A 26,532-nucleotide genomic window follows, 5' to 3' on the forward strand; every position below is an offset into this window, starting at 1 on the left:
CTTCGACTGGTAAACTTTCATAGTGGAGGTTCTGCGAGCTCTCGCGATCGCGCTTGCCACTTCGCGAGAAAAGCCTCTCGCTCTGACAAGTCTTTCGATAGTCGAAAGGCAGTCAGAGCGAGAGCGGGGAGGTTTTGATGGTACCTCTTGAAGTGTGGTTGTTTGAGAAGATCCGTCCTTCTTGGTAGGGATCTTGGAAAGTCTACGATCCACTCTACCACCTCCGTGAACCATTCCTGGGCCGGCCAAAAGGGGGCTATTAACGTCATCCTCGTCTCCTTTGACGCCACAAACTTTTTCATTACTAACCCCAGGATTTTGAATGGGGGAAAAGCATAAACGTCTACTCGAGACCAGTTTAGCAGGAAGGCGTCTACCATAATTGCTCTTGGATCTTCCACGACCGAGCAAAACACTGGGAGCCTTTTTGAAATGAATGTAGCGAAGAGATCCACATGAGGAGTTCCCCACAGAGACAGAGATCGAGACACACTTCCTCGTGTAGAGTCCATTCTGTATGAAGGACCTGGTTCCTCCTGCTGAGCCTGTCCGCCCTCACATTCCTTACTCCCTGTACGAACCTTGTCAGCAGGGAGATTTTCCTGTGAGACGTCCAAACGTAATAGGTCTCTCGTGAGCTCGTAAGGAACGAGGAGTGCGTCCCTCCCTGTTTCCGAATGTAGGCAAGTGCGGTGGTGTTGTCCCCAGTTTACTTGCACTACCTTGTTGTCACAGAGGTTCTAGGCTCTTCAAGGCCAGATGTACGGCGAAGAGCTCTTTGCAGTTTATGTGCCAGGACACCTGTGCTGGTTCCCAGGTGCCTGACACTTCCTCTGAGCCTAATGTCGCTCCCCAACCCGTCTCCGACGCGTCGGAGAACAACACTAGGTCTGGGTTCTGTGTTCTTAGAGAGATCCCTTTGTTCTCTTCCAGAGGTAGCAACCACCACTGTAGGTGTGCCTTTATCTCCACTGGAATGGGAAAAACGTCCGACAGTTGTCCTGTTTTCCAGCTCCAAGACTTCTTGAGGAAGAATTGAAGTGGACGGATATGAAGTCTTCCTAGAGGGAAGAATTGTTCCAGCGAGGAAAGCGTCCCCAGAAGGCTCAACCATTCCCTCGCTGACGTTTGTTGCTTCTCTAAGAAGAGAGAGATTATCCGCAAACCTTTTGCGGTTCTCTCTTGCGAAGGAAAAACTCGAAAAACCCCGAGAATCCCATCCGAATCCCCAGATAGACTAGGTCCTGTCTGGGGGTCAGCTGAGACTTCTCGAGGTTCACAAGCAATCCCAACGCCTTGGTCAAATCCAGAGTTAACTTTAGGTCCTCCAAGCACTGTCTCTCCGATCTGGCCCTGATGACCAGTCGTCTAGATACATAGAGACATTCACTCCTTTGAGATGAAGAAATCTCGCCACATTCCTCATCAGGCTTGTGAAGACCTGAGGAGCTGTGGACAGGCCGAAACACAAGGCTCTGAACTGAAAGATCCTTCCCCCCGTCATGAAACGGAGGTACTTCTTCGATGAAGGGTGGATCGGGACGTGAAAGTAGGCGTCCTGGAGATCTAGAGACACCATCCAATCTCCTTGTCGCAATGACGCTAGGACTGAAGCAGAAGTCTCCATGGAGAACTTCTCCTTCTGCACAAATTTGTTCAGAGAGCTGACGTCTAGTACTGGTCTCCAGCCTCCCGAGGCTTTCGCCACTAGAAAAAGGCGATTGTAAAACCCCGGGGAGTTTTGATCCAGTACTAGTTCTATTGCACTCTTGTCCCACATCTGTTCCACCATCGATCGAAGAGTATCCCTCAGCACAGGGTCCTTGTACTTGGCTGATAGTTCCCTTGGTATTGACGTTAGGGAGGAGTATTCAGGAAAGGGATACGATATCCCTTCCTTATGATTTTCAATGAAGACGCGTCTGCGTCTATCATGTCCAGGCCTCCACGAATCCCAGGAGCCTGGCACCTACTGGTGCTTGGAGGAAAAATGTTTTCATTTTCCTTTTTAAAGGGACGAAAGGCGGACCTACCTCTCTTCTCCGGAGCCTTCCTTCTTGCGGGAGGTCTGGAGGTCGGACCACCTCGAAAGGGCTGCATAGAAGTGCTAGGTCCTTTCTTGTCAGATACTAAAGCAGGTTTCTTCTTCCTAGCCGACTGCGTCAGAAGATCCTGCGTCGCCTTCTCAGTTAAAGAGTGAGCCACGTCCTTCACTAACTGAGAAGGGAACAAATAGTCGGACAGAGGTGCATACAGTAGAGCTGCCCTCTGAGCATGCGAGACTGCCTTTGTTAAGAAGGCGCCATACACCGTCCTTTTCTTCAAAAGACCTGCTCCAAATAATGAAGAGACTTCAAAATATCCAGCCTGTACCGCTTTGTCGATGCAAGACAAAATGCATAACAGGGCTTCAGGTTCGATTCCCTCTGAATCATGAGCTTTCTTGGACATCACCCCAAGGGACCAATCTAAGAAGTTGAAGACTTCCAATACATGGAAGAGTCCCTTGAGGAGATGATCCAGTTCTGAAATACTCCATGTAATTCGAGCAGAATTGAGACTTGGACGCCTTGAAGCGTCAACTAACGTCGAAAAATCTGCCTCTGTAGTAGAAGGGAGAGCGATACCCATATTCTCCCCCGTCTTGTACCATATGCCTCTTTTCCCAGCTAACCTTGCTGGAGGCATGCAAAATACTGTCCTGACTAAGTCTTTCTTCGACTTCATCCAGGAGTCTAAGGCGTGTAAAGCCCGCTTCATCGAGATGGTGGGCTTCATCTTCAGAAAAGACGAGGGCTTCTTCGCCTTCGCACTAGAAAAGAGCGAGCGCGGAGAAGGAGGAGCAGCCGGAGTCAACTCGTCTCCGTATTCCTCAAGAAGCAGGGTAGTCAACACCTTATAGTTGGACAAGCCCTCTCTTCCATGATCGTCATCCTCCGAGTTTTCCTCCAACTCGGGATATATCTGAGTTTCCGTTCTCCTTTCTGAACTTTCCTCTTCTGGAGGAGACAAACTCCTGATAGGAGAGGGGCTAAGGGAATGAAAGTCTTTCCTTTTTCCCGTTTTGATAGACTTGGAAGGCGTCACAACCTGCGGCTTCTCTTGCACTTTAGAAGACGTCTTGTATGACGCTTCCCGCTCTCCGAGCGTCATGTATGACGTCTCTTGTTGACGTCTTGATGACGCTTCGCGTCTGGAAGACGCTCCGCTCTCTAAGGGCGTCCTACTCGGCGTCACAATCTTGGACGGAGCGTCACGTCTAAGATCCGTTTGAAATGACGCTTCACTTCTAAAAGACTTCTTTCGTTTCTCTTGTCTTACAACACTCTCGTCAGCCCCCGTTCTAGTTCTCGAACTCGAAGCTCCTGCCAGACGTTTAGCAGTTTCACATCTGTCTGACGCTTCTCTTCGAGCAGTGAGAGAGGACGAGACCTTCTTGAATTGGAAGCGTCACGTCCTTCCGACGGGGCGCTAAAACTCCCACAAGAGATGACAGTTGTTCCTGAACCGCCATAATGATCTTTCTTGACGCTTCTCCCACGTCTAGTGCATGACCCTTTCGTCATCACTCGGGGGAAGAAGCATGACGGGGTACTTCCTCATAAGCGTCGGGTGACGCTGACGCCACCTTCGCTTTCTTAATAGCGTCATCTGAGAAGCGCTCTGGGCTCGAATCAATTTCTTGCTTCATATGACGCTTCAGCGGTCTCGATAAGGTCGACTCCTTCCACCCTCGTTTATGGTGAGGGAGAGGGAGAGGACGAGAAACACTCGCGAAGGACGCTTTTTCTATAGCGCCCTTGAGCTGGCTGCCATGAAGCAGAGCTAGCTGAAGGGACGTCTGACCGTTGGGGATTCCCCACGACCTCCTTAAGGCTTTCGACTTTCCTTCTCCTCTGGGCATGGGAGCTTGGAAGAGGTCTAGGCCTGGGAGCGCCGCAGGGACGATCAAACGCCCCCTCCACAACACTGATAGAACTCACTTCACTAAAATGTTCACTATCACTAGCCTTACCTTTCGAGTCAGCCATCTTGGACTTCATGTCTCTAATAGTCGCTTTCAGATTGGCGATCTCCGATGCCGAATCCGAAAAAACACTCTGAGAATGAGATATATAGGGAGAATCTACATCCGTAGGGTTAGAATTATCCGTGAAAGGCTCAATAGGCCTTGAACTCACACCTTTCAGTCGTCTAACTCTATCCCTCTCTAACTTCTTCAAATAAGAAGTCAAAGTCTTCCACTCTTCTGCATTCAAACCCTCGCATTCCTTACAAGTGTTAATAGCAGAACACTGAACCCCCCTACATTTACGGCATACAGTGTGAGGATCAACCGAAGCTTTCGGTATCCTCACCCTGCAGCCTACATTCACACACATTCTCACACTCACATTAGAATCAGACATACTGAGAAAAATCCAAAAGAGTTATTCCAAAAACAGTCCACAGTAGCGAATGCAAAACACGATCCAAATACGTCACCAAAAAGCCGAAAAAAACGTTGATCAAAGGTTGAAAAATGAATCTAAGTCAGGAGGTAATAACAACAATGTTGATACCACCGGCGACAGAGAAAATATGATAGAAAACGGGGATGGTTCCTAGTCCTGCCGCCCAGGGCAGGCAGGTAGATCACCTGACCTACCTGTAGCGAGTGGCGCGAAATTTGAATTTCTGTCGGGGACGACGGAGTCTTAGCTATGTATATATCTGACAGGTAAGTTGATTGTATGAAAACGTATCGTCAGGAGAAAACGTTTTCCCGCGGAGGGTTACGAACTCTCACTGTAGGTAAGGGTCTGCCGCCACTGTGAACGTCGTCTGGGTGGGGCTGATCGACACCTGACAGGAGAGAGCCGATACCGTCCTCCGACTCATTCCAGTCCTCGTCGAGGTCGATACCTCTCAGGAGGACCGAAGGAGTATTTAAATACGGTGTCCGAAGACACGTAGAAACGCCGCTGTCGCAGTAGAGGAGGTGGAAGTAGCTTGATCGACCGGCCAGAACTGAGAGAGCCTTCTTGTCCGGAGACGAGAGACTCTGGTTCGAGACAGAATCGGCAAGCTCCGATCGCGGCAGACCCACCGTCGGTTTGGGTTCCCTCTCGCGGCCCAAAACGACTCGAGCAGAGACGTGGGCTCTGCTGGTGGGAGCGGCAATCCTTCCGCAAGGTCATTATGCTGACGAATCAGCTTAATGACTTCTGCAAATTCCTCTGTATCTCGGGAGTAACCGCGTCTTGCGGAGTAGGACCGTCCAGTCCCTCCAGCAAGAACAGATCCCGAGATACTCCTCCTTCCGAAGGAGGAACAGCGGCAGACCCCTGACGGTCGCCTCCAGCTACTTGCGCGTATGTCCTGGTCGGTCCTAGAACCGTGCCTGGTCCATACGGCGTCATAGCGGGATCGCGAGCGGCGCACCTCTCGCGATCACTCATAGGTACCTCGCTCCTCCCGGTGTAGCCCGAGGAGGTTGAAGGTACAGGAGAGGCAGACCTGACGCTCCCCCCTAGCTCGCTGGCAGGACCAGCGTGCTTGGAGGGCTGCTGCTGATCGTCAACCCGCGGTGGCGATCGAGCAGCAGGCCTAGCCTTGCCGCTCGCCTGGGGCGAGAGGCTCGGCTGAGACGTCGACGCTGATCTCTAGCGTCAGCGAGCTGTTGCTGGTTACCATCTCCGCCCGGTCCCGATGGGAGCGGCGTCAGGTGACCTGCTAGGTTCGCTGTCGCGGTGAGACCGGCGAGCGTCCTCTCGGCGCGTCGAGCCGCTGGTACCAGCCGTGGCTGGTACCGACGGCCGCGGGGACCCCTTCCTCGCCTCAACTCGTGGCTGGTCAGCGACCGTCACGTCAACCCGAGCAGCCAGCTGGTCGCTGCGAGAGCGTCCACTGGCCTGGCGAGAGTCGTCTGCACGACTCTCGCCAGTCTTCTGCTCCGCGCTTCGGTCTTGACGGCGAGCGAGCTCGGGTGTCAAGACTTTGGCTGGACGGTCTCCCGCCCGCGGGAGACCGTCCACTCGGTACTTCTCGCTAACGAAGAAGCCGAGGCGGATCCTGGTTTAGCGGCAGAACCGCTAGAACCAGGCGAGGAAGTGCCAGCCGAAGCTGGTACTCCTCTGGTCCCCGTCTTCTTCTCCTTGGTAGAAGAAGAGACGGGCCCTGTTCCCAAGGGAGCAGGAGGACCAGCAGAAGAGCTCCCCGAATCGCCGGAGCGAGACGGGCCCTTAGAAGGTCCCGAAGGAGCCTTCTTAGGGGGGAAAACCGGGTTACCAGCTGGTCGCTGCAAGAGCGGCCGCTGGCCTGGCGAGATCACCTGAGTGGCTCTCACCAGCCTTCTGCTCCGTGCCGCGTCTTGGCGCCGAGCGAACTCTGGCGCCGAAACTTGGCTGCAACGGTCTCCCGAGGGAGAACGTACACTCGGGATCTCTCGCGAACGAGAGACCGAGCCGGAACCTGGCGTAGCGGCATCGCCGCTAGCACCCAGGCGAGAAGTACCAGAGCTAACCGATACTCCTCTGTCCCCGTCTATCTCTTCCTTACGGAAGGGGAGACGGGCCCCTGCTCCCGAAGAGCAGGAGGACCAGCAGAAGGACCCACCCCCCCGTCCCACTGGGGTGGGACGGGCCCTTAGAAAGTTCCCGAAGGAGACTTCTTAGGGGGGAAGGCAGCCTTGCCTTCTTCTTCTTCGGCTTATGGGCCTTAGAAGTCGAAGGGGAAGAGGCAGCAGCAGACGATGAAGACGAAGATGACAGCTTCCTCTCTCCTCTTTCCTCGTCAGCTCACGCAGGACAGTCGTCAGGTCCTCCATCCAGCCGGAGGCGGGGCTATTGCGAAGCAACACGGCCGACTGGCACCTGCCGGAGGGGGACCTGGGACTGGGGAAGACACACCGTGGGCAGGACCAGCATGGACAGGCTCAGGAACCAGGAGCGACAGGAACAGCAACCAGCTCAGGAGCGGCAGGAACAGCGGCAGCGGTAAGACCCAGAAGGGACAGCCAAGCCAACAGCGGGAATCACATCAGCGGCAGGTACGCAGGCCCAGCGATCGCCTCGTAGAATCATCGGCAGCCAGCGGAACTGGGTACTGGCGGCCGGTCCAGGGCGGGCGAGCTGCTGGAAACAGCGGAAGTTCTGGGGCAGGGTCAACACGAGAAAACAGGCGGCGGCGGCAAACCCCCCAATCGGTACGGCGGCGGGGCCCTAGTAGCGGCAGACGGCGTCACCGACACAGCATGGGGAGTGTAGACCAGGAGGGGGGGGAGCAGATAAGCGGGCCGTGGTAGTAGTGGAGACCGCCCCAGACCTCGCTAGACGCTGCAGCAGCCGTGGATGCTAGGCACGCCCTGCCGCCGTGGTGGTCCATACCTGTCCAAGGTCGTCTCCCACGGATGTAGCACCTGCGGGGTAAAAAAAAAAAAACCATAGGTAGATTAGTAAGAGGGGTTCCCACGCACCGGGGGGAAGACATGCCCCACCCCGAACGCAAGGAAGACCCCAAATACAAAATACAACGAAGAAGCTGAGCGGGGGGCAGGAAGGAAGACGAAGAATCGGATACCAAGGGAGTCGCGGGAGAGCTTTCCGACGACTTCCTGGCAGACCTTCGCTTCCCCTACCCCCGCACAGCAGTGAAAAGTATATGAAAATGAAAACAGAATACTGCCCTTGCGACTCCTTCATAGAACTAAAAGGGGAAAAGATCAATTCCCGGGTAAGAACGGAAACTTGATCCAAATAATATGATGCTATCATAAAATATATATGAAAATGAAACAGAATACTGCACTTGCGATTTCACTTTCACATAAATAATCGTAAGGATCAATTCCCGGGTAAGAACGAAAATTGATCCAAATTAAATTTCATGCAAATAATAAATGAAAATGAAAAGAATATTGCAATTGCGAATCCACTTTCATTGCAATCTATTATACAAAATAAAAGGCTCGTGCCGAGCGCAATCACTCTCTCGGTAACGAACGCACAGGGCAAAAATATAATGAAAAGAGTACTTACATTTTTCAATTACACACTTTCGCCCAAAATACATGACTCGGCGCGAGCGCGCCCGCCCTCGGCACCGAGACATAATTCAAGGGTTCAATTCATGAAAAGAGAGGAAATCGCCGCATCTACGGCGATAGCTCCATGTTGGTTCATAATTAAGTAATGAAAATGAAAACAGTGTACTTACAGTTTCATTTTCAAGTCAAACAAACCATTAGTAGAAAACACAATATAAACAAAACGCATACGACGATGAAGCGGGCAGAGAGCGATGACGAAACACGTCCTTCACACCGCGGCCGAAAGCAAAGTGATTTGTTTACCATCCCAGTCGCGCGGCGCGCGACTGTCGGACAAGCAGTTAAACTACCGTTCTCCCTTGTTCGAAGCTTACGACCGTTCCAGCTGCCGCTAGCTACTTCCTATTGTTAAAGGACCGATGGTTTGTATTACGTATCGGAACAAATAGTCCATTCAGGGAAACAAACTTCTGCAATGAAGAAAACGGTTCCCATTAGACTCATCAATCTCCTCACTGAGCATGCTCCGTTCTCTAATAAGGCTATACTTTCGTAGGCATGAAAGCATTATATAATATAGTGCTCTACCTCGGTAGAATAATCTATAATTCTGTTACATTGCGGTAAACAGCATTGAAAGGTTGTAAGAGATCTTTCTATTGAAAGCTTCTTAGCAAAAACTCAGACAATGTTATTCATGCTTGCCTACAAATCCCCTCAATTCGAGGCTAAGTCAGTGATTGTAAGGGAGAGAAACGTACAGTCAGTCAATGCCGAAGGAGAGAGAGATGTAACCAACAGACCATGAGCGAGAACCAGATGGTACTGTATTGGCTTACAGAGACAGCAGTCTTCTTTCGCTGTCTCAGTACATTCTTCCTGAGTTGCCAGTTATTCCATTCAATGAAGGAATATGGTAAAATTATTCTCGAGCTTAAGGAAGTATCCAATAATGCATATTTAAGCGAAACATCCTTCTTTAAATACAGAAGCTGAGTCGGTGTTGTCATAAGAAACCCTTTAAGTGTAATCCTTACCTAGGAAATCCCTGGAAGGACACAGGGAATTCAGTTGGCAACCATAGAGTAATTACGGTATGCGCATATGACTCGACCATACAGTATTCCTATACAGAAAATTCTCTACTCCATTCTTTCCTTGCCGAGGCAAGGAGAGAATGGAAAATTTTACTATCTTCGTTCTTTTCGTTAATAGAACGAACTAGTATTAGCCAAAGGAGATCCCAAGTGAGAACCGAGGATCGAAGAGAATCTCTTAAGCTTTCTAATCTCTAGGACATAAAACTAAAAGGACATATTCTACGCGTCTATTACTTGGAAGAGCCTCTAATCAATGAATGAGAGCTTCTCCGAATCTTGTCCAAGAGAGCTATATGCTAAGTAGTATTGAGATCTTTGTGAATGAGAACTAACCCATTCAGATACAAAGAGTATAGGTAATTTAATACAGGCACTTGTTAAGTCTTCATGATTTCCAAAGAAATCACGGAAGGGACAGGATTCCAGTTCAGATCTAGGGTTTATGAAAGGAAAAATTGATGTTCCCTTTCCGCAGTCATTCCGTAACGCCGATGAGTATGAATGAAGGAGAGAGTCCACGTTGAGAGGAACTGCCTGTTACAGCAGTCTTCTGAATATTGGAGAAGGGCTTCTCTCAGTATCAGAATCATTCTGACAAAAGCGACGGCCGCCTGTGCGACATCTTGCGCCTTTGTAGGTCACTCACATACTGAAGTAGAAGAGCCCCTATTCGGTGAAAGACTGGCGGAAAAAGACTCTCTGTTCCTTTGGAAGAGAACTAGAAGTCTTTTCTATTCTCTTGCACGATACAACAGATCTTTCCGATTTCTGAAGTCCCGAAGAGGAAGATCGTTTCTGAGGAGAAGAACTGTTGGAAGGCGACCCCAGCCTGGAGGATTCCGCATGTCTGGAACCTTCCGCTTTGGTGGAAAGTTCTGCGCGCTTGGAAAGTTTCTCTTGTGCGGAAGGTTCCGCGCGCCTGGAAAGTTCCGCGCATCCGGAAAAAAAATTCCCGCTTGGAAAGTTCCGAGCGTATGAAAGGCAATCCGCGCCTGGAAAGTTCCGTGCGTCTGGAAGTTTCCGCTTGTGCGGAAGGTTCCAAGCGCTTGCAAAATTTCGCTTATGTGGAATGTTCTGCGCCTTTGGAAAAAGATTCCTGCTTGGAAAATTCCGAGCGCCTGGAAGGCGATTCGTATCTGGAAGCTTCCGTGCGTCTGGAAGGTTCCGCTTGTGCGGAAGGTTCCGGTCTCCTGGAAGGAAACTCGCGCCTGGAACGTTCCATTCTTGTGGAAGGTTCCGTGCGTCTGGAAAAAGATTCCTGATTGGAAAATTCTTCCGCTTGTCTGGAAAGTTCGGAACGTTTGGAATGTTCCGAGCGCCTGGAAGGAAACTCGCGCTTGGAACGTTCCGTTATTGTGGAAGGTTCCGTGCGTCTGGATAGTTCCGAGCGCCTAATAGGCTCCTCACTCTTGGAAGGTGCCTCTTGCTCGGAACGATCCATGGAAAGATCCTTCTGTTTGTCCACATGATTCTAAGGCTCTTTGCTCTTGGACATTTGTTTTCACTTTAAAGGCGCCTTGCGCCTAGAAAGCTCCTCTCTGTTAATCTCCTCTCCCGGAAAGTTCCTCCTGCCTGGAAAGGGCTTCTGTCCTGCCTGGCGCTCCTCGCCAAGATGGTTCTTCTAGGGCTGAAGAAAACCACTCATCTATAGGAGCTAGTTGCTTGGGAGAAGGCGGAACATTCTCAGGAAGCTCGGACACAACTCCACGCTTCATGGAAGAAAGCGAAACAGGAGATCAGATTCTGGTTCTCGCTTGGAGGGAGGAACGCGGCTCGCGCTTGGACTGTTGGAACGCGGCTCGCTGCTGGCTGCTGGAACATGGCTCGCGCTAGACTGCTGGAACGCGGATCCGCTTCTAGCCCCAGATGGGCACTTAGTGTTCTCTTAACTTTCCGAGAACACACTAGATCGTCCGAACTCCAAACATGTCCATTCTTTGTCTTTTCGGATGTAAGATGAAGAATCGAAATGAAGAAGACACACATTTTTTGTTTTTTTTAAGGATGCCTTTGCAATGGCCCTCCTTGGCAGTCTGGAATGCTCCAGAACCTGCCGAGGGACGCCTGATCGGTGGGGATTCTCCGTAACCTCCGTAAGCTTTCGACATTCCTTCTCCTCTGGGCTGGGAGCTTGGAAGAGGACTAGGCCTGGGAGCGAGATGGAGCCGAACAGAACGCACCCTCTCTGCACTGGAAACACTATATTCACCTTCTTACCTTTTTTAAGAGCTCGCATTATGAGCTCTCTAGATTTATTCTTCAAATTTTCACAAGATGAATTTGTAGTTTGCTGTGAGGTAAGAAGGTGATGAGGATGCAACAACTACTTAGTATTGTAATACTCTAATTGCTCGTTAATACGAGACATATTAACGCTTCTAAAGGAAGCGTTTTTAGTAATATGCTTTCTGACTTCCTTGAATAGGAAGTTAGAGTGTTTAAATTCCTCATCAAGCTTTTTTAACACTTCTTACACGTATTAGTGAATAGATATTAAAGTTTTCCTTTATTGCAAAATATGTGAGTGTCTACCGACAAATTCGGTAGTTTCACGTAAATTTTTTCTTCGAAAACTCGAAGCAAAATACATTAAAAAGTTACTAAAAGCGTATGCCGAACCAAAGACCCAGTACTTCCCTGCAAAAGACAGCCCAGAAGATCGATGGCGATGAAAAACGAAAATCAAGTCAGGAGGTACCGCAAACGTTGTTTACAATACGGGCGACAGAAAAATTCTGATAGAAAACGGGAATGGTTCCTATTCCTGCCACCCAGCGGCGGGACGGTAGATCACCTGACCTACCTGTAGCGTGTGCCGCGAAATTTGAATTTCTGTCGGGACAACGGAGTCTAAAGCTAAGTATATATCTGGCAGGTAAGTTGAATGTATAAAATTTATGATTTTTTCGGAAGAGTTACCGCGCGGACGTAAGGAAAAAGTTTTTATCAAAAATTCACCATAAATCAAAATATTGTGCTAGAGACTTCCAATTTGTTGCAAAATGAAGGTAAATGATTGAATATTACTAAAATATAAGAGTTTTAGCTTACAATTGCGTTTTTCGACCATTTCGGTAGAGTCAAAGTTGACCGAAAGTTGAAAATTTGTCACTTATTTTTTATATGAAAATATTTCAAAACTGATAAAAGCTACAACCATGGGTTATTTTTAGTTGTATTGTGCATGAAATTGCACACATTTCCATATATAAAACTTTATGTAACGGCTAATTTTAAAATGGTGCAAACATAACCACAATCGCATGTATGATTTTTTCGGAAGAGTTACCGCGCGGATGTAAGGAAAAAGTTTTTTCATAAATTCACCATAAATCGAAATATTGTGCTAGACTTCCAATTTGTTGCAAAATGAAGTTAAATGGTTGAATATTTAGCTAAAAATATTAAGAGTTTTTAGCTTACAATTGCATTTTTCGACCATTTCGGTAGATCAAAGTTGACCGAAGGTTGAAATTTTGGCACTTATCGTTATTTATATGAAAATATCTCAAAACTGATAAAAGGGATTTTGACGAAGGAAAAATCTATTTCTGGGTGATTGGCTCGTGTCGCCCTATGAAAGTAATCCTTAACATCATTCTTTCTAGGTAAAATTATCCTAAAATTACCAGAGAAAAACAAAATTAAGAAAATGTCAGTAAAACTGACTCGCTCACTCTTAAAAAGAAGTGTCGGTATAAAATAGGGGCGAGTGTGGAACACTACCACGAGACAAACACCAATTAGAACTTCCCTCTCAGAATCCCCCCAAGAGAGAGCCGATACCAACGGGCGATGCAGCCTCTACTACTATACTACTAGAGGACGCCACGGACAGCAGCGCCCCTAGCGGACATCCTTAAATAAAACATAAATACATCTTGTCCTGCAAGGGGGGGAAAACAAACCATAAGAAAAGGGGATGGGTTTCATAGGGCGACACGAGCCAATCACCCAGAAATAGATTTTTCCTTCGTCAAAATCCCTTTTCTGGGCTCAGCTCGTGTCGGCCTATGAAAGAGTACCAGAGAAACAGACAAGATGGAAAAGGAAATAATGAAAAACAGATTAAAATGATGGATATAATATAAGTAAATCAGATACAGCATACAAAATAAGTACTTAAACTAACTTATTACAAAAATCAATAACAGAATGTTAGTAAACTTAAAGTACTTAAATGGTAGATAATAAAATTAAAAATATGCATGTAAAACAAGGAAACTTTGGATTTACTTAATTAGAATATATAAATACAAATATATACATATATGTGTCCTACCCTAGCATAAAAATAAGGGTAGGAACACTCAAGTCCATCATTAATACAATTAATACAATTGCTTCAAATATATACAAACACATTGTCAGTGAAAGTTATCACAAACCCAATGGAGAATTATACAAACATATTGTGGCCTACCCTAGCATAAAAATAAGGGTAGGAACACTGAAGTACATATCAGTACAAGGGTGGTTGTCCTTAGCAAAAAAATAAGGGACAAACCACTATAAGACACAACGGCTAAGGCTATGATGTTGAGTAGCCTGACGATAGGTTGAGGCATGTTGGTTGAAGTAGGTAGAAAGGAGACCTGGATCAATACTACAACTACTGAGCAGTATCAGGGGAAACTATGTTTCCCGCTGCTACTGCTGAAAACTTTAAAGATTCCAAGGACTTTAAATAATGCCGTTTAAAGACTGTCGGGGATTTCCATCCAGTATACTTTCTAAGATCCTCAAAGTTCATATGTTGGAAATAATTAATTGAGGTGGCTACTCCCCTGATATCATGTGCTTTTGGAATGACTCAGGGTTGGCTTGTTTAAGGAAGTAAAGGATTTGCTGTCTAATGCCTTTAACTGATAAAGTACCACCTTTTTCTCTCATGAAGAGAGCACCCGAGGATCTAGAAGCAGTGCGAGATAGAAAGGCTCTAAGAGTTGATAAACTGGGCAGAGAGAAAGGATCCTGTGGAAGTGGAATAACCTTCCAAAGGAGCCCACCTTGCAAGAGGATCTTCATTTTTGGCTAAAAAAGCTACGATCCGGAGCAAGTAGAACTTCTCCTAGATGGGAGGAATTCCACATGACCCGCATCCTGGATAGAGCCGACAGTTCTGAAATTCTAGCTCCTGAGGCTAGGCTTAATAGGAATAGCGTCTTCCTCAGGAGCTATGAATGTACAAGTTGAATTGTCAGAATCTGAGGCTAGTTTGAGGACATCATTTAAGAACCATGAAACTGTAGTAGGCCTCTGAGAAGGTCTAAGTCTAGCACAGGCTTTAGGGATAGATGTGAAATAAGATTCAGTCAAATCTATCTGAAAACCTACTTGAAAGATTTTCTTCAAAGCCGACTTATGAGTGGTAATCGTGCTAGCTGCTAACCCTTTTTCAAATAAGGATCTGAAAAAGGATATAGCCAAATTAACTGTCATGGTTGTAGTGTTCGATTTCTCTCAAGAAAGATGCTAATTTTTTTAACAGCTGAGTCATATTGTCTAATGGTTGACTCTCTCTTATCTGATTCTAGGAAGAGAATATTCTGTGGATCAATGTCAGCATCTTTATTAGCCGCAAACTTCATGAAGTCCATAAAGTTAGGGTCTGGAGAGTTCCTGAGGAAGCGAACACAGTCCTCATTTGTACTGATTGTGATAGTTTGGGATTGGGGATCCGTTGAGGTCGGAGACCCAATTCCAAAAGAAGAGGATACCAGTTGCTCTTGGGTCCAGTCCGGTGCAATCAGAGCTACTATCCCCTTTTGCAAAGACCTTAGTTTGTCTAGGACTTTCAAGAAGAAGATTCACTGGAGGAAAAACATAAATTCTCCTCCACTGATTCCAATCCAACGACAGGGCGTCCGTGGCATAACGCCAGAGGGTCCAGGTTGGGGGCCACATAGCAAGGGAGCTTGTGGTTCGCTTGTGAGGCGAAGAGATCCACTTGGAGACCTGGGACTCTCTGGCTTACCCACTGGAACGACCCGACGTCCAAAGACCACTCTGATTCCAGAGGACTGACCGAGACAGAGCGTCTGCTATCACATTTCTTACTCCTGCTAGGTGAGTGGCAGACAGATGCCATTTGTGTTTGCTTGCTAATGCAAAGATGGCTATCATGACATGGTTCACATGCTTGGATTTGGACCCTCCTCTGTTGATGCAATGAACTACCACTGCACTGTCCAAAACTAGCCTTAAATGAGACTTCTTCGGGGCAAAAAAGCAGTCTCTTCAAGTAAGAAATACCTGCCATTGCTTCCAACACGTTTTATGTTGGAGCTGGCGAAATTGCACTGACCAAGTCCCCTGAACCTGTTTGAACTGAGAGTATCCCCCCACCCGGACAGGGATGCATCCGTGTGAATGGTTAACACTGGGAGGGGATATTGAAGGAAGGGGTACTTTCTTGGCTAAGTTCTTTACTTTTGACCAAGGCCGTAGTGGTTGTTCGGAGGATCTGTGGAATTACTGACAACTTGTCTCGATATTTGGAGTTTGCTTTTGACCGCCAAATTCGATTTATATCTTTTAGCCTTGCTTTCAGAAGGATATCTGTTGCTGAAGCAAACTGAAGAGACCCTAGGATTCTTTCCTGGTTTCTCTTGACGTTTGTTTGCATTTGAGAAATTGTCTGACCGATTTTGCTATTTCCTTCCGTTTGACCACTGGAAATTGATAGATTGTGGGAGGACAGATCCCATTGGATTCCTAGCCACTGAAAACGAGATTTCCGGAATAAGTCTGGATTTCGTTTTGTTTATCTGGAACCCCAGATGTTCCGAAAGTGAACTACCTTTTTGGTAGCTTTGAGACATTCCTCGACTGTTGGTGCCCAGATCAACCAATCGTCGAGGTATGCCGCTACCATGTGATTCCCCTTGAGCTCTCAATTGTTGTACAACCACTTCTGCTATCTTTGTGAATACCCTGGGGGCTACATTCAGACCGAAGGGCATCACTTTGAATGAGAATGTTTGATTTCCTAGCCTGAATCCTAGGAATGGCGGAAGTGCCTGGCTATAGGGATATGATAGTATGCGTCTGTAAGATCGATGGAGCATGTGACGGCGCCACGCGGCACAGTAAGGTCCTTACTTGCGAGAGGGTAAGCATCTTGAACTTGTCCGTCGCAGCGAATGAAAGAGTTTAGCTTTGACAAGTCTAAGATTACCCTTCTTTTTGTTGAGCCTTTCTTTGGCACGCTGAATAAGCGACCTTGAAATTTTAGATGTTTGACTCTCGCAATAGCTCCTTTCTGAAGGAGTTTTCTTCCGCGTAATCTATCAATTCCTTGGACGGTATCTGATGGAATGATTTGATTGGAGGAGGATCTTGGATCCAGCTCCAGCCTAATCCTTTGGACACTATGCTCTGTGCCCAACTGCTGAACCCCCACCTGTGGCGGAAGAGGAACAGCCTCCCTCCTACCTGGGGAGCCTCATTGCTGATGGGCGGGTTTGGCCACCCCGCCCTCCTCTGAACTGCTTACTCCTTGTGCCCCTTTCCTGCGCCACGGTGACGAAAGTAACCTCTCGCCCTACCCCTCGGTTGAGAGTAGCCTTGAGCCTCATAAGCAGGGTTAAAGGCAGGCGAGATAGCGTAGGAAGTCGAAGGTTGTGCTTGCTGGGGCACCAGGAGGAAAGGTTGGGATTGCTTAGATGTAGCAGGTTGTCCCTGTTGGGTAACTGGGACTGCCTGCACAAAACTGCTGCTGATGCTGGACGTTTTTTATATGGCTGGAACCTCTTACCAGCCTTCTTTGGCTTCTTGGCCAGCTGTGGGAACGGATTCCTGTTTCCTCTTAGAGGAAATACCCCACCTAGCTCTAAGGCGCTGGTTGAGTCTAGGCAGCTTCGTGGTGGACTTCGTTCACTGCGGACTCTGGGAAGAGATCCGCTCCCCACATGCTCGCAGCCAAGAGTCTATTAGGCTCGTGCCTGATAGTGCACTCTTGAAGAACATGCTTTCGACAGTTCCTCCTGGCTTGGAAGAAGTCAAAGGCGTCTAACAGAACCGTCTGAAACTGCGATTTCGCCAGGATCTTGAACAGCGGTTCGTTAGCGTAAGAAAGAGCAGACCATTTCCGTAACAATGAGAGAGTTAAGGGACCTGCCAAACCTAGTTCGCCGCATCGAACTCTGCCTGGATTAGGAATCCGGCAGCCTTGGTAACTTCTCACCGAACTGGTCCATAGCGCAGTCCGGCTTGAGTTTACCCAGCGTGAAAGTAGCTGGCAGGTTTCCCATAACTCTCCCCGAAGGCGGGGAAGAGCGGAGAACGTAGACTCCGACTCTCTCAACTGTGGAACGGGCTCATCCTTGAGGACTGCCTGAAGTGCCTTCTCCACCAATTTCGTGGCGAACGGAAGAGAGACCTCCTCTTCCGTTGCGAAAATAGTGAAGGGGCTCTTATAGGGCCTGGAGTCTAGTATTAGTACACTCCCAGTCCTCAAGGCAGTGAACCCATTCCCGTTGGGCGTTGATCTCTACTGTTAGAGGACTGACTCCTTCGAGATCTTGTCCTCTCCTCGTAAGAGCCGTTGGCGTCAGCCTAGCATACCCCATGAAAGGCTTTGTGACAGACCCGGAGGATAGAACTCGAAAGTCCTCAATCCTTCGAGTTGCCAAACTCCGGGATCGAAATCATCCCGTCCCTTAAAGGGAGCATAGGCCGCTACTCTCCCATGGATTGTCCATAGAAGAAAGCCGGCAAGGAGTCGTAAGACGGAAGTTGGAGAATCCCCGTGCTAGAAGCAGGGGAGACTGGGGGAGGAGCCTGAGATAGCCCAGCTACCCGATCCTCATTCTCTCTCATCCTATTAGAGAGTTCCTGGACCGTCTGTCCAGTTTGAGACAGACTGCTCGACAATTGCGCGAACATCTGCTCAAAACGTGTTCCCCAAGCTGAAATTTGGGAACCCACCAACGCTCCTACCTGCTCCATCATTCCTGATGAGACAGGAGAGGGAACGTGGGCGCTGGTGCTTGCCACCCCTGCCGGCATAGCCGGAGAGGGGGCAGCGGAAGCGGGAGAAGGCAGCGACTCGGAGGTAGCGCGAGCCTTTTCCTTCGAAGCCTTGCTTCTGGAGCTCTTCGACTGGGAAGAGCTCGGCTTAGCCTTCACCGCGTCGGCGTATGAAGTCGATGACTTCCTGGCCGCAGAAGACGAAGACGACTTCTTAGAAGTCGTCTTAGACAAAGTCTTCGGTTCTCTCTTTCCCTTCTCCTTAGGAGGTACAGAGAGAGCGGGAGTGTGGCTAGGGATCTCGGATCCCGGAAAGCCTTGGAAGGAGGCAGAAGAAGAAGGACAGGAGAAGACCCAGGAGCGCCCAAGGAAAGACCTTGGGCGCCCGACAAACCTACCTCAACCAACAAATACCTCACTTACTACCGCCATCGCTCGAGATTCAGGTCCAGGGCGGCGACGTCCGGGACTGACTCCTGGAGGCTACGACCCCCAACGAAGTCTGGAGTTCCTGCTGGATGGCGGCTATCACGGGGGCGGCGGACAAGGGGTCGACGTAGCCCGTCGACTTGCCCGCAGGGAAGATCTGGATGGCCAGCTTTCTATCCAGGATATAGGGCTGGCCCTTGGCGGCGTTTTTTCCAAAACCGCCCACCCACGCTTTCAGGGTGGCGAGGGCGACTTCCCTCACACCGCTAGCCTGAAAGAAAGGCTGGATTAGCTACCAATTGCGGACAGGGTTAACAAACTTACGAACTAGAAGTTGTTAGTAAATTCATAAGTAACCTCATAATGGACTTACCCCATCCACCAGCTGCGCGACCAGGTCGTAGCATATAGTGCAGGCCTCGGGGTGCCAGACGATGGACTCGTTGTACGAAGTGGCACACGGGGCGTGAGACCTGCACTCGTCATGTCCGCAGGGGGTCATACAGCGTCGCATTACAAGCGAGGACCTGGCAGGTTGGTAGCCTGTAAGTGGAACGTACATGAGTACAGAGTAAACACTTACAGCCTAACATATGCTCCGCTTGGTGCCGGAGCGATAAAGTTAGATAAAACCAGAGCCCCGCTAAAATACGTGTGGTAACCAGGTTGGAAGATAGGCATGGCTCCGCCAGTGGCGGGGGCACAAGAATCAACCAATAAGGAGTGGTGGTAATGGAAACCACGACGTAAAATGGCGGGGATGGTTGATAAAATGAAAATAATAATACACAATTCATTGTAAAACATCTTATAATAGGGTATATATCCTTAAAGTAGCAAAATAATAACATAAAAGCAACAACCCCTCTCCACCCGTCTACTAGAAGAGTTGCGTAGGTAAGGGTAAAGCTCCCTTCCGGTAGCGGGGGAGAGATATAAGGATATAGTAGGCAAGCAATCGACCATCCATGCACCCACCCTGCCCGCTAGCGGAGCCAATATACTATAACCAAAGGGGCCCCGGCTGCGACGGAAGGCTCCTTTCGTATCGTAAGGGAGGTGGCTGAGAAAAGGGGAGGGGGGATGGAGGTCCCGGCGAACACGGCGGGAGCGAGGAAAGGGGGGAGGGATGGCCTACTCCTCCCCACCTCACCAACTCCCCGTCTGGAGATCCGGAAACCTCGGAACCCATAGTGGTCGCCCTATACCCCCTGCTGGCGGGACCCCCCGGCACCATCCGAGAGTGTAGAGAAGGCGATGAGGTTGTTATGACAACCAAGGGGTCCCCCAGCTCCTCCCTACATCAGAGAGGGAGGGAAGGGGCAGGGTAAGGTGCTATAGTACACGTGACCGCGAGTGGCCTAGGCCACGAGCAACACAACCGTGGTAGGGCCACGTTGAACCAAGCTGTACCAACATGTGGAACAAGCACCTAGGCTAGCTAACACCCTAAATAAAACCATAAGTGAAAAGGGGAAGAGACACTGTTAGTAAAAGAGAAAGAAGCCCAGGAGGAGGCAGACTGTTCCGAAAAACAGAAGCCTACTCGGAGCCAGCGATAGCCGATGTAGAGCAAGAGCCGGGATGCTGGGCCGAATAAAAATAATAATAGCCCTAAATACCAAGCTAAGAGAATGGTAGGAGGGCTGACTAGCTAAACTCGTGTAAACAATGAATGTGAAAAAAGTAGCCCATAAGCATAAGAAGTCCCAGTATGGAGGACCGGGAATTCTTACGAGGCGGCATGGCCGCCACGAGACAACCGAGGGACCGTATTTGGCCTATAAAGGGAAAATACTGGGTACCCGGAAGATAAAAAATTACCGTAAAAGGTTACTTATGAGTTACTTAACTTAGCCGTGGCGATAGCAGAGCGTTCCATGGTTCCAAAGTAGTTAATCTCACGAAAAAACAAGAGCACAAGAAAATGGCGACTAGTCGCTGATGCTAAAATTTAAGGATGTCCGCTAGGGGCGCTGCTGTCCGTGGCGTCCTCTAGTAGTAGTAGTAGAGGCTGCATCGCCCGTTGGTATCGGCTCTCTCTTGGGGGGATTCTGAGAGGGAAGTTCTAATTGGTGTTTGTCTCGTGGTAGTGTTCCACACTCGCCCCTATTTTATACCGACACTTCTTTTTAAGAGTGAGCGAGTCAGTTTTACTGACATTTTCTTAATTTTGTTTTTCTCTGGTAATTTTAGGATAATTTTACCTAGAAAGAATGATGTTAAGGATTACTTTCATAGGCCGACACGAGCTGAGCCCAGAAAAGCTACAATCATGAGTATTTTTTTGTTGTATTCTACATAAAAATGCGCAGATTTTCATATATAATACTCCATGCAACGGCTAATTTAAAATGGTACAAAAATTATGTCAAAGTGACGAAATAATTTCAGAGATGTGTCACCGATACTTTTTGTGCGGCAAGAAAGAAATTCGCGCTTGCGCGCCTGCGTAACGATTGTAAACAAAACGACACCTTGATCCGTTTTTGGCTGGTAGGCCTATAAGTATTTTTCCGCAAATTTTTTAAAAAACTTTTGTATGTCGACGTAAAATACGTCCAGTCGGCACCCGAGAGACAAAAAAAAAGTCAACGTAAAATACGTCCAGTCGGCACCCGAGAGACAAAAAAAAAGTCGACGTAAAATACGTCCAGTCGGCGTTTAAGGGTTAAGTTCCAATGAAAAGTTCGCTTCTGTGAATTTGTGGAACTCAAACTGCATAAGAGTCTAGGTGTTACTGTAGCTATTTTTGGTAGCCACTGTGAGTCCTCAAACTCACCCACTTTCCCTGATGAAAAGCACAGGGACTGGGGTGAACATTTATCTTGCCAGCGACTACTTGTTACACCTGTGCGGAAGATGTAGAGACTAAGTAAACATTGTAAGAAAGTCTTCCTGTCCTGATTCAATATTCCATCAATGTACCACAGAGCAATATACCAGCCTAGACCAACTATACAAGAATTCTTTGATATTGTTTGGTCTGTCTTATGAAGCTTAGGGAAACCATAAGTCTAACTCCTTTGAGGACTTACAGCAGCTACCAAAAATAGGTTTTTCCTACATGAAAACCTGTTTTATATCAAATGCAACTGTACCACACAGTTTATATGTTAAATCTTATATTTAACGATATACCAAAGATAAGAAATTTACCTGTTAACAAGAAATGCAGGGTCCTTCACAACCTCTGCTCCGACTCTTACATGTCCTTGTTCAATAAATGTTAAAGCTGTTCTAAGAGAAGGTGCCATTTTTGTTCTAACCATAACACAAGGAAGACGTCTTCGGCAAAATGAAGATGCTGTGACTTTGTCACACAACTGCAAATTCCATTTTGTAGGAATTATACCCATTGTATACCTGAAAATGAAAATCAATACAGACCTTGACCAAAAATATTAATTAATCTGTACTACTTCAATTTGGAAATCAACAATCCTCTGATTGCTCAGTTTAGTACATAAACCCTTATTCTTACTCCAAAGCTTTGAGTTCTTCCTATTTTGTTTCTCCCCCAATTCCTATATTCTTCAGTTTTTCCAGATACATGAAACAAGAAAAACAAGGCAAAAACACTTGGTTACAGTAACGGGAAAAAGTTTGCTAAGAAGCACATCACTAGGATCCAAGAATAATGATTAGCAGGAAGCAACATTCTGGTAAGCTGACAATCACACGATAGTTTTTTTGGAATTGCTATTACATCACTTGGATGAAATTTAACAAGCGGAAGAGTGAGGTAAAATTTGAGTTTGCTCTCTCTCATAATAAGCACTTGAAACTTTCACAATAATTCATTATTATTCTCCCCACTGGGAGAAAAGACAAAAATGTCAGTCTTTTGTCATCCAATTATATCTTAGGATGCCATAGAGTGGTAAAACTACTCTACAATAGAATAACCTAGTCTAAAAAAATTGTTCTTTATAATGAAATTGTGCTGTTTCAAGTGGAGAATTTATCATAGTTAATAAAGTACTATATTTTATTCACTTAAAAACTATTGTGAGATATCTAGATATAATCTAAGAATTCTGTAAATTCATAGGATCTTAGGTAGCGTTTAGCTTTCAAGATCTGAGTCATTCAAAGATCCAAACACGATGCCCCTCCACATTGGTTCAAATGTTGGAAGTTTTTGTGTAATGTACTTACAGTTTTTCTAAGAGTCTTCCACTGGCCTCAACTCTGAAGGGATCATTTTTATCTAAATCCTTTATTTTTCGGGACAATTCACGCACTTCCCATGCCATTTTATTGTACCTGAAAAACACAAAAAATGACAAATTTTAAACCAATTTGTATTTCAGTAAAGGTTTGGAAAAACAAGTAAAAATTCTGGTCAGAATGAAACATACTGCAGAAGGAAAAAAACATTCATTCTTTAACACTTAGGAGCCGGGGTAATAAATCAATATGCAGCACCCAGGGCCGGCAAAACTTTGAGGTCGGGTAATTTAAGAAGAAACACATCAATGGAAAGAGGAAGATATGCAAATGCACATGGTGTAAGAAAAAAAATTATAAAATATTTTCCCTACCTTCCACGAGAAGTTGAAAGTTACTATTTACATCCCTTGTGGGGTCACTTTTGCAATTGTACATTTTACAAAGTTATCCATGATTTTTCTAGTAACTAAATTTATTATATTTTGTAAAATTATAATTACAGCTCAAACAATATCAAAACAGACAAGAAATAAAAAAACTGCCTTGAAAATATATTTTACAAAGACCTCACATGCTTATTTTAATTCGTATGGCGGTTTTATATATCTCAATTTGTTGATGAAACTTCTATCTTTTGAATGGTACCTATGCTTAAATATTGAACTGTATTGTTTCACCAATTAAATATCAAGTGAAAAAGTAGCTCATTAGTCCGTGCAAGTGCCCGCACAGTGGTGTTTTACCTTATATACGTACTATACTGCCTTTTGTTGATGAGGTTAGGGGGAACAACGACTGGACTAGCAGATCCAGTTTCCATCGCATGTGGATCCACCTTCCGAAAAAGTACTTTAACACGTCCTGACACCGGAGATGGGCACCAGTCACGAGTTGTTGGTGGTGAGAGCAAGAGCTTGAGACCTCTACTATCCTTTCGAAGAAAGTATTTTCTCCAAAGTTAGAAATTATGGTCATATCTTAAGATTAAACAGAGGTTAATGAAAGTCTGACTCTACGCAGTGCACACATACCTCCATGACGCTCTTGAAATTTTTACTTACAACACCGAATATTTAGAAGATTGACATCATCTCAATGTTTGCGGAGCCGCTTGTGTCAATAAACTTCCCATTCCTGTTCGCCTCATTCCTCCCAGTGTGGCCTTAGAAGGTTGAAGGGACAGGTGAGGGAGATCTGATGCTCCTACCCTGCCTACTAGCAGAACCAGTAGGCTGGGTCGATCGCCAACCCACGGTGGTAATCGAGCTGTAGGTCTGGACCAGCGGTCTTCTTGCGGAGAAGCACTAGACAAAGGACGGAGCGTCAAGGGAGCTGCTACGAGCGTTCCTACCCTGCCTACCAGCCGAACCGGTATCCTGGGAGGACTGCAGGCGATCGCCAACCCACAGTGGTGATCTAGCTGCAGGTCTGGACCAGCGGTCTTCTTGCGGAGGAGCGCTGGACCAAGGATGGAGTGTCGGTTTCTTGCATCAGGGGAGCTGCTACGAGCGCTCCTCCCTTGCCTACCAGCAGAACCGGTAGGCTGGGAGGACTGCAGGCGATCACCAACCCACGGTGGCGATCGAGCTGCAAGTCTGGACCAGCGGTCTTCTTGCCGGAGAAGCGCTGGACCACGGACAGAGCATCAGTTTCTTGTGTCAGGGGAGCTGCTACGAGCAGCCCTCCCCTGCCCACCAGCAGAACCGGTAGGCTGGGAGGACTGCAGGCGATCGATCTGCAGGTCTGGACCAGCGGTCTCCTAACGGAGAACCACTGGACCGAGGACGGTAGCGTCGGTCTCGTGCATCAGGGGAGCTGCTACCAGTCGTGCGAGCCGTCAGGTTCTGGTGGGAGTGACAGTCGAGTGACTAGTAGTGTCCACTAACGCGGTGAGAGCGAGCACCGTCCTCTCGCCACGCCCAGGTGAGGTTGGACCAGGTCCAGGCGAGGCTGAACCAGATCCCAGGGGAAGGAGAGACGGGCCCTGTTCCCGGAGGAACAGGAGGACCAGCAGAAGACCCACCTGTCTCACTGGAGTGAGACAGACCCTTAGAAGTCTCTGCGAGATTTCTTAGCGGGGTGCGAGGCCACCTTCTTCTTCTTCGGTTGGGGGGCCTCGGGAGTCGAAGGGGAAGAGGCGGCAGAAGAAGATGACACCTTCCTCTTCTTCCCAGGCTTCCTCTTCACCAGTTTCCTCAGGACAACTGACAGGTCCTCCATCCAGGATGGAGTTGGGGCAGTTGCGGTAGCAACACGACCCAAATGCACCTATCCAGAGGGACCTGCGGGAGCAGCAGTGGAGAGAACGCTTCCTCAAGGCGGGTTACAAAACTCCTACCTGGCAGGTGAAGCATCTGCCACCACCGAGACTTGTCGGTCGCGTGAACGTGACTGTCGTCTGGGTGGGGCTGAGCGTGTACCTGACAGGAGACAGCCGATACCGTCCTCCTACTCTTCCAAGTTCTCATTGAGGCCAAAACTTCTCTGAAAAGAAGAAGAATAATTAAGAGAGGGCTGGATGGGCCGCCTCCACCAGTCTCTGCATGCACGGACCCGTGGGAACTTCACGTCAACCCTGGGTACCGGACAATCGCTGCAAGAGCGAACGTCAGTCTGGCGAGAATCATCTGAGCGACTCTTACCATCCTTCCGCTCCGTGCCTGGGTCCTGACAGTTCCCGGTCCAGAGTTGGAACCTCCGGAACCGGGAGAGGAGGTACCAGCGATGGCCGGTACCTCCATGGTCCCCGTCTGCTTTCTCCCTGAGGAAGGAGAGACGGCCCCATTCCCGAAGGAATGGGAGGATAGACCCTTAGAAGTCCCGTGACGAGACTTCTTAGGGGGGGAGACCACCTTCTCTTCTACGGCAAAGCCTTAAAAGTCGAGGGGGAGGAGTGATGAAGATACGACGATCTCGAAGAGGAGGATGATGACACTTGACGAGCTCTCTTCCTATTCGATTCCTCTGAATTCTGCCAGACTTTTACCATCAGGAGTAGATAAACCTCACAGGGCAGCGCGGCAGCTTCGTCCAGTGACATAACTCCCAGGTTGGCCCACAGGTTTACCATCTGATGGGCAAGGTAGGAATGGCCCTACCTCCAGACTGGCAAAGTCTCCTGAAAGCCGGGTCTTCTTCGAGAGCAGAACTCCCGGAGTTGGCCGCGACTTTGGATACTGTGAGGGACCACAGATCCAACCAGGAGACTGCCTGAAAAGCCGCCAAAGCGGTCGATTCCAGGGCAAGTGCCTCCTGCTGCGAGAACCTGAGGTTCTCCGACAGGAGCTGCTGCAGGGACACACCCAGAGTTAGCCTTGCTAGTTCCGGGTTAACCTGTTTGGGCGGCATCGGATCTTCAGAAGGCACGTAGAAACGCCGCTGACGCTGTAGAGGAGGAGGAAGTAGCTTAAATGACCTGCCTGACTTCAGCGAATCCTCCCGTCCAGAGATGAGAGACTCCACCTGGTCAAGCACGGAGTCAGCCAGCTCTGATCACGGCAGACCCACCGTCGGTTTGGGTTCCCTCTTCGGGCCCCAAAACGACTTGAGCCGGGACATGGGCTCGGATGGTGGGAGCGGCGATCCTTCCCCGAGGTCGTTGTGCTGACGAATCAGCGCAATGACCATGGCAAAGTTCCTCTGAATCTCTGGAGTGACGGCGTCTTGAGGAGTAGGACCGTCCAGTCCCTCCAACAAGAGCGACTCCCGAGATCCTCCTCCTTCAGAAGGAGGAACAGCAACAGACCCCTCTCGGTCTCCTCCTGTCACTTGCGCGTACGTCCTGGTTGATCCTCAGACCATGCCTGGCACGTACAGCGTTGTGCT

At 48.2% G+C, this 26,532-nt stretch overlaps 1 protein-coding gene across 1 annotated transcript in view; it reads right to left on the reverse strand.

Annotated features, from left to right (window-relative positions):
• The window catches only part of LOC135207307 (U3 small nucleolar ribonucleoprotein protein IMP3-like), a 56,554-nt gene that overhangs the window by 23,564 nt on the left and 6,458 nt on the right, over positions 1 to 26,532 (reverse strand). Inside the window, exons 2-3 of the mRNA XM_064238992.1 lie at positions 22,693 to 22,800; positions 21,691 to 21,897 (exon numbers count right to left, since the gene is read on the reverse strand). Coding sequence (XP_064095062.1) covers positions 21,691 to 21,897; positions 22,693 to 22,800 — 315 coding nt within the window. The remainder of the gene's footprint in view (positions 1 to 21,690; positions 21,898 to 22,692; positions 22,801 to 26,532) is intronic.

This window comes from Macrobrachium nipponense, chromosome 11 (genome assembly GCF_015104395.2).
Source record: "Macrobrachium nipponense isolate FS-2020 chromosome 11, ASM1510439v2, whole genome shotgun sequence".
Classification (NCBI taxonomy): Eukaryota; Metazoa; Arthropoda; class Malacostraca; order Decapoda; family Palaemonidae; genus Macrobrachium; species Macrobrachium nipponense.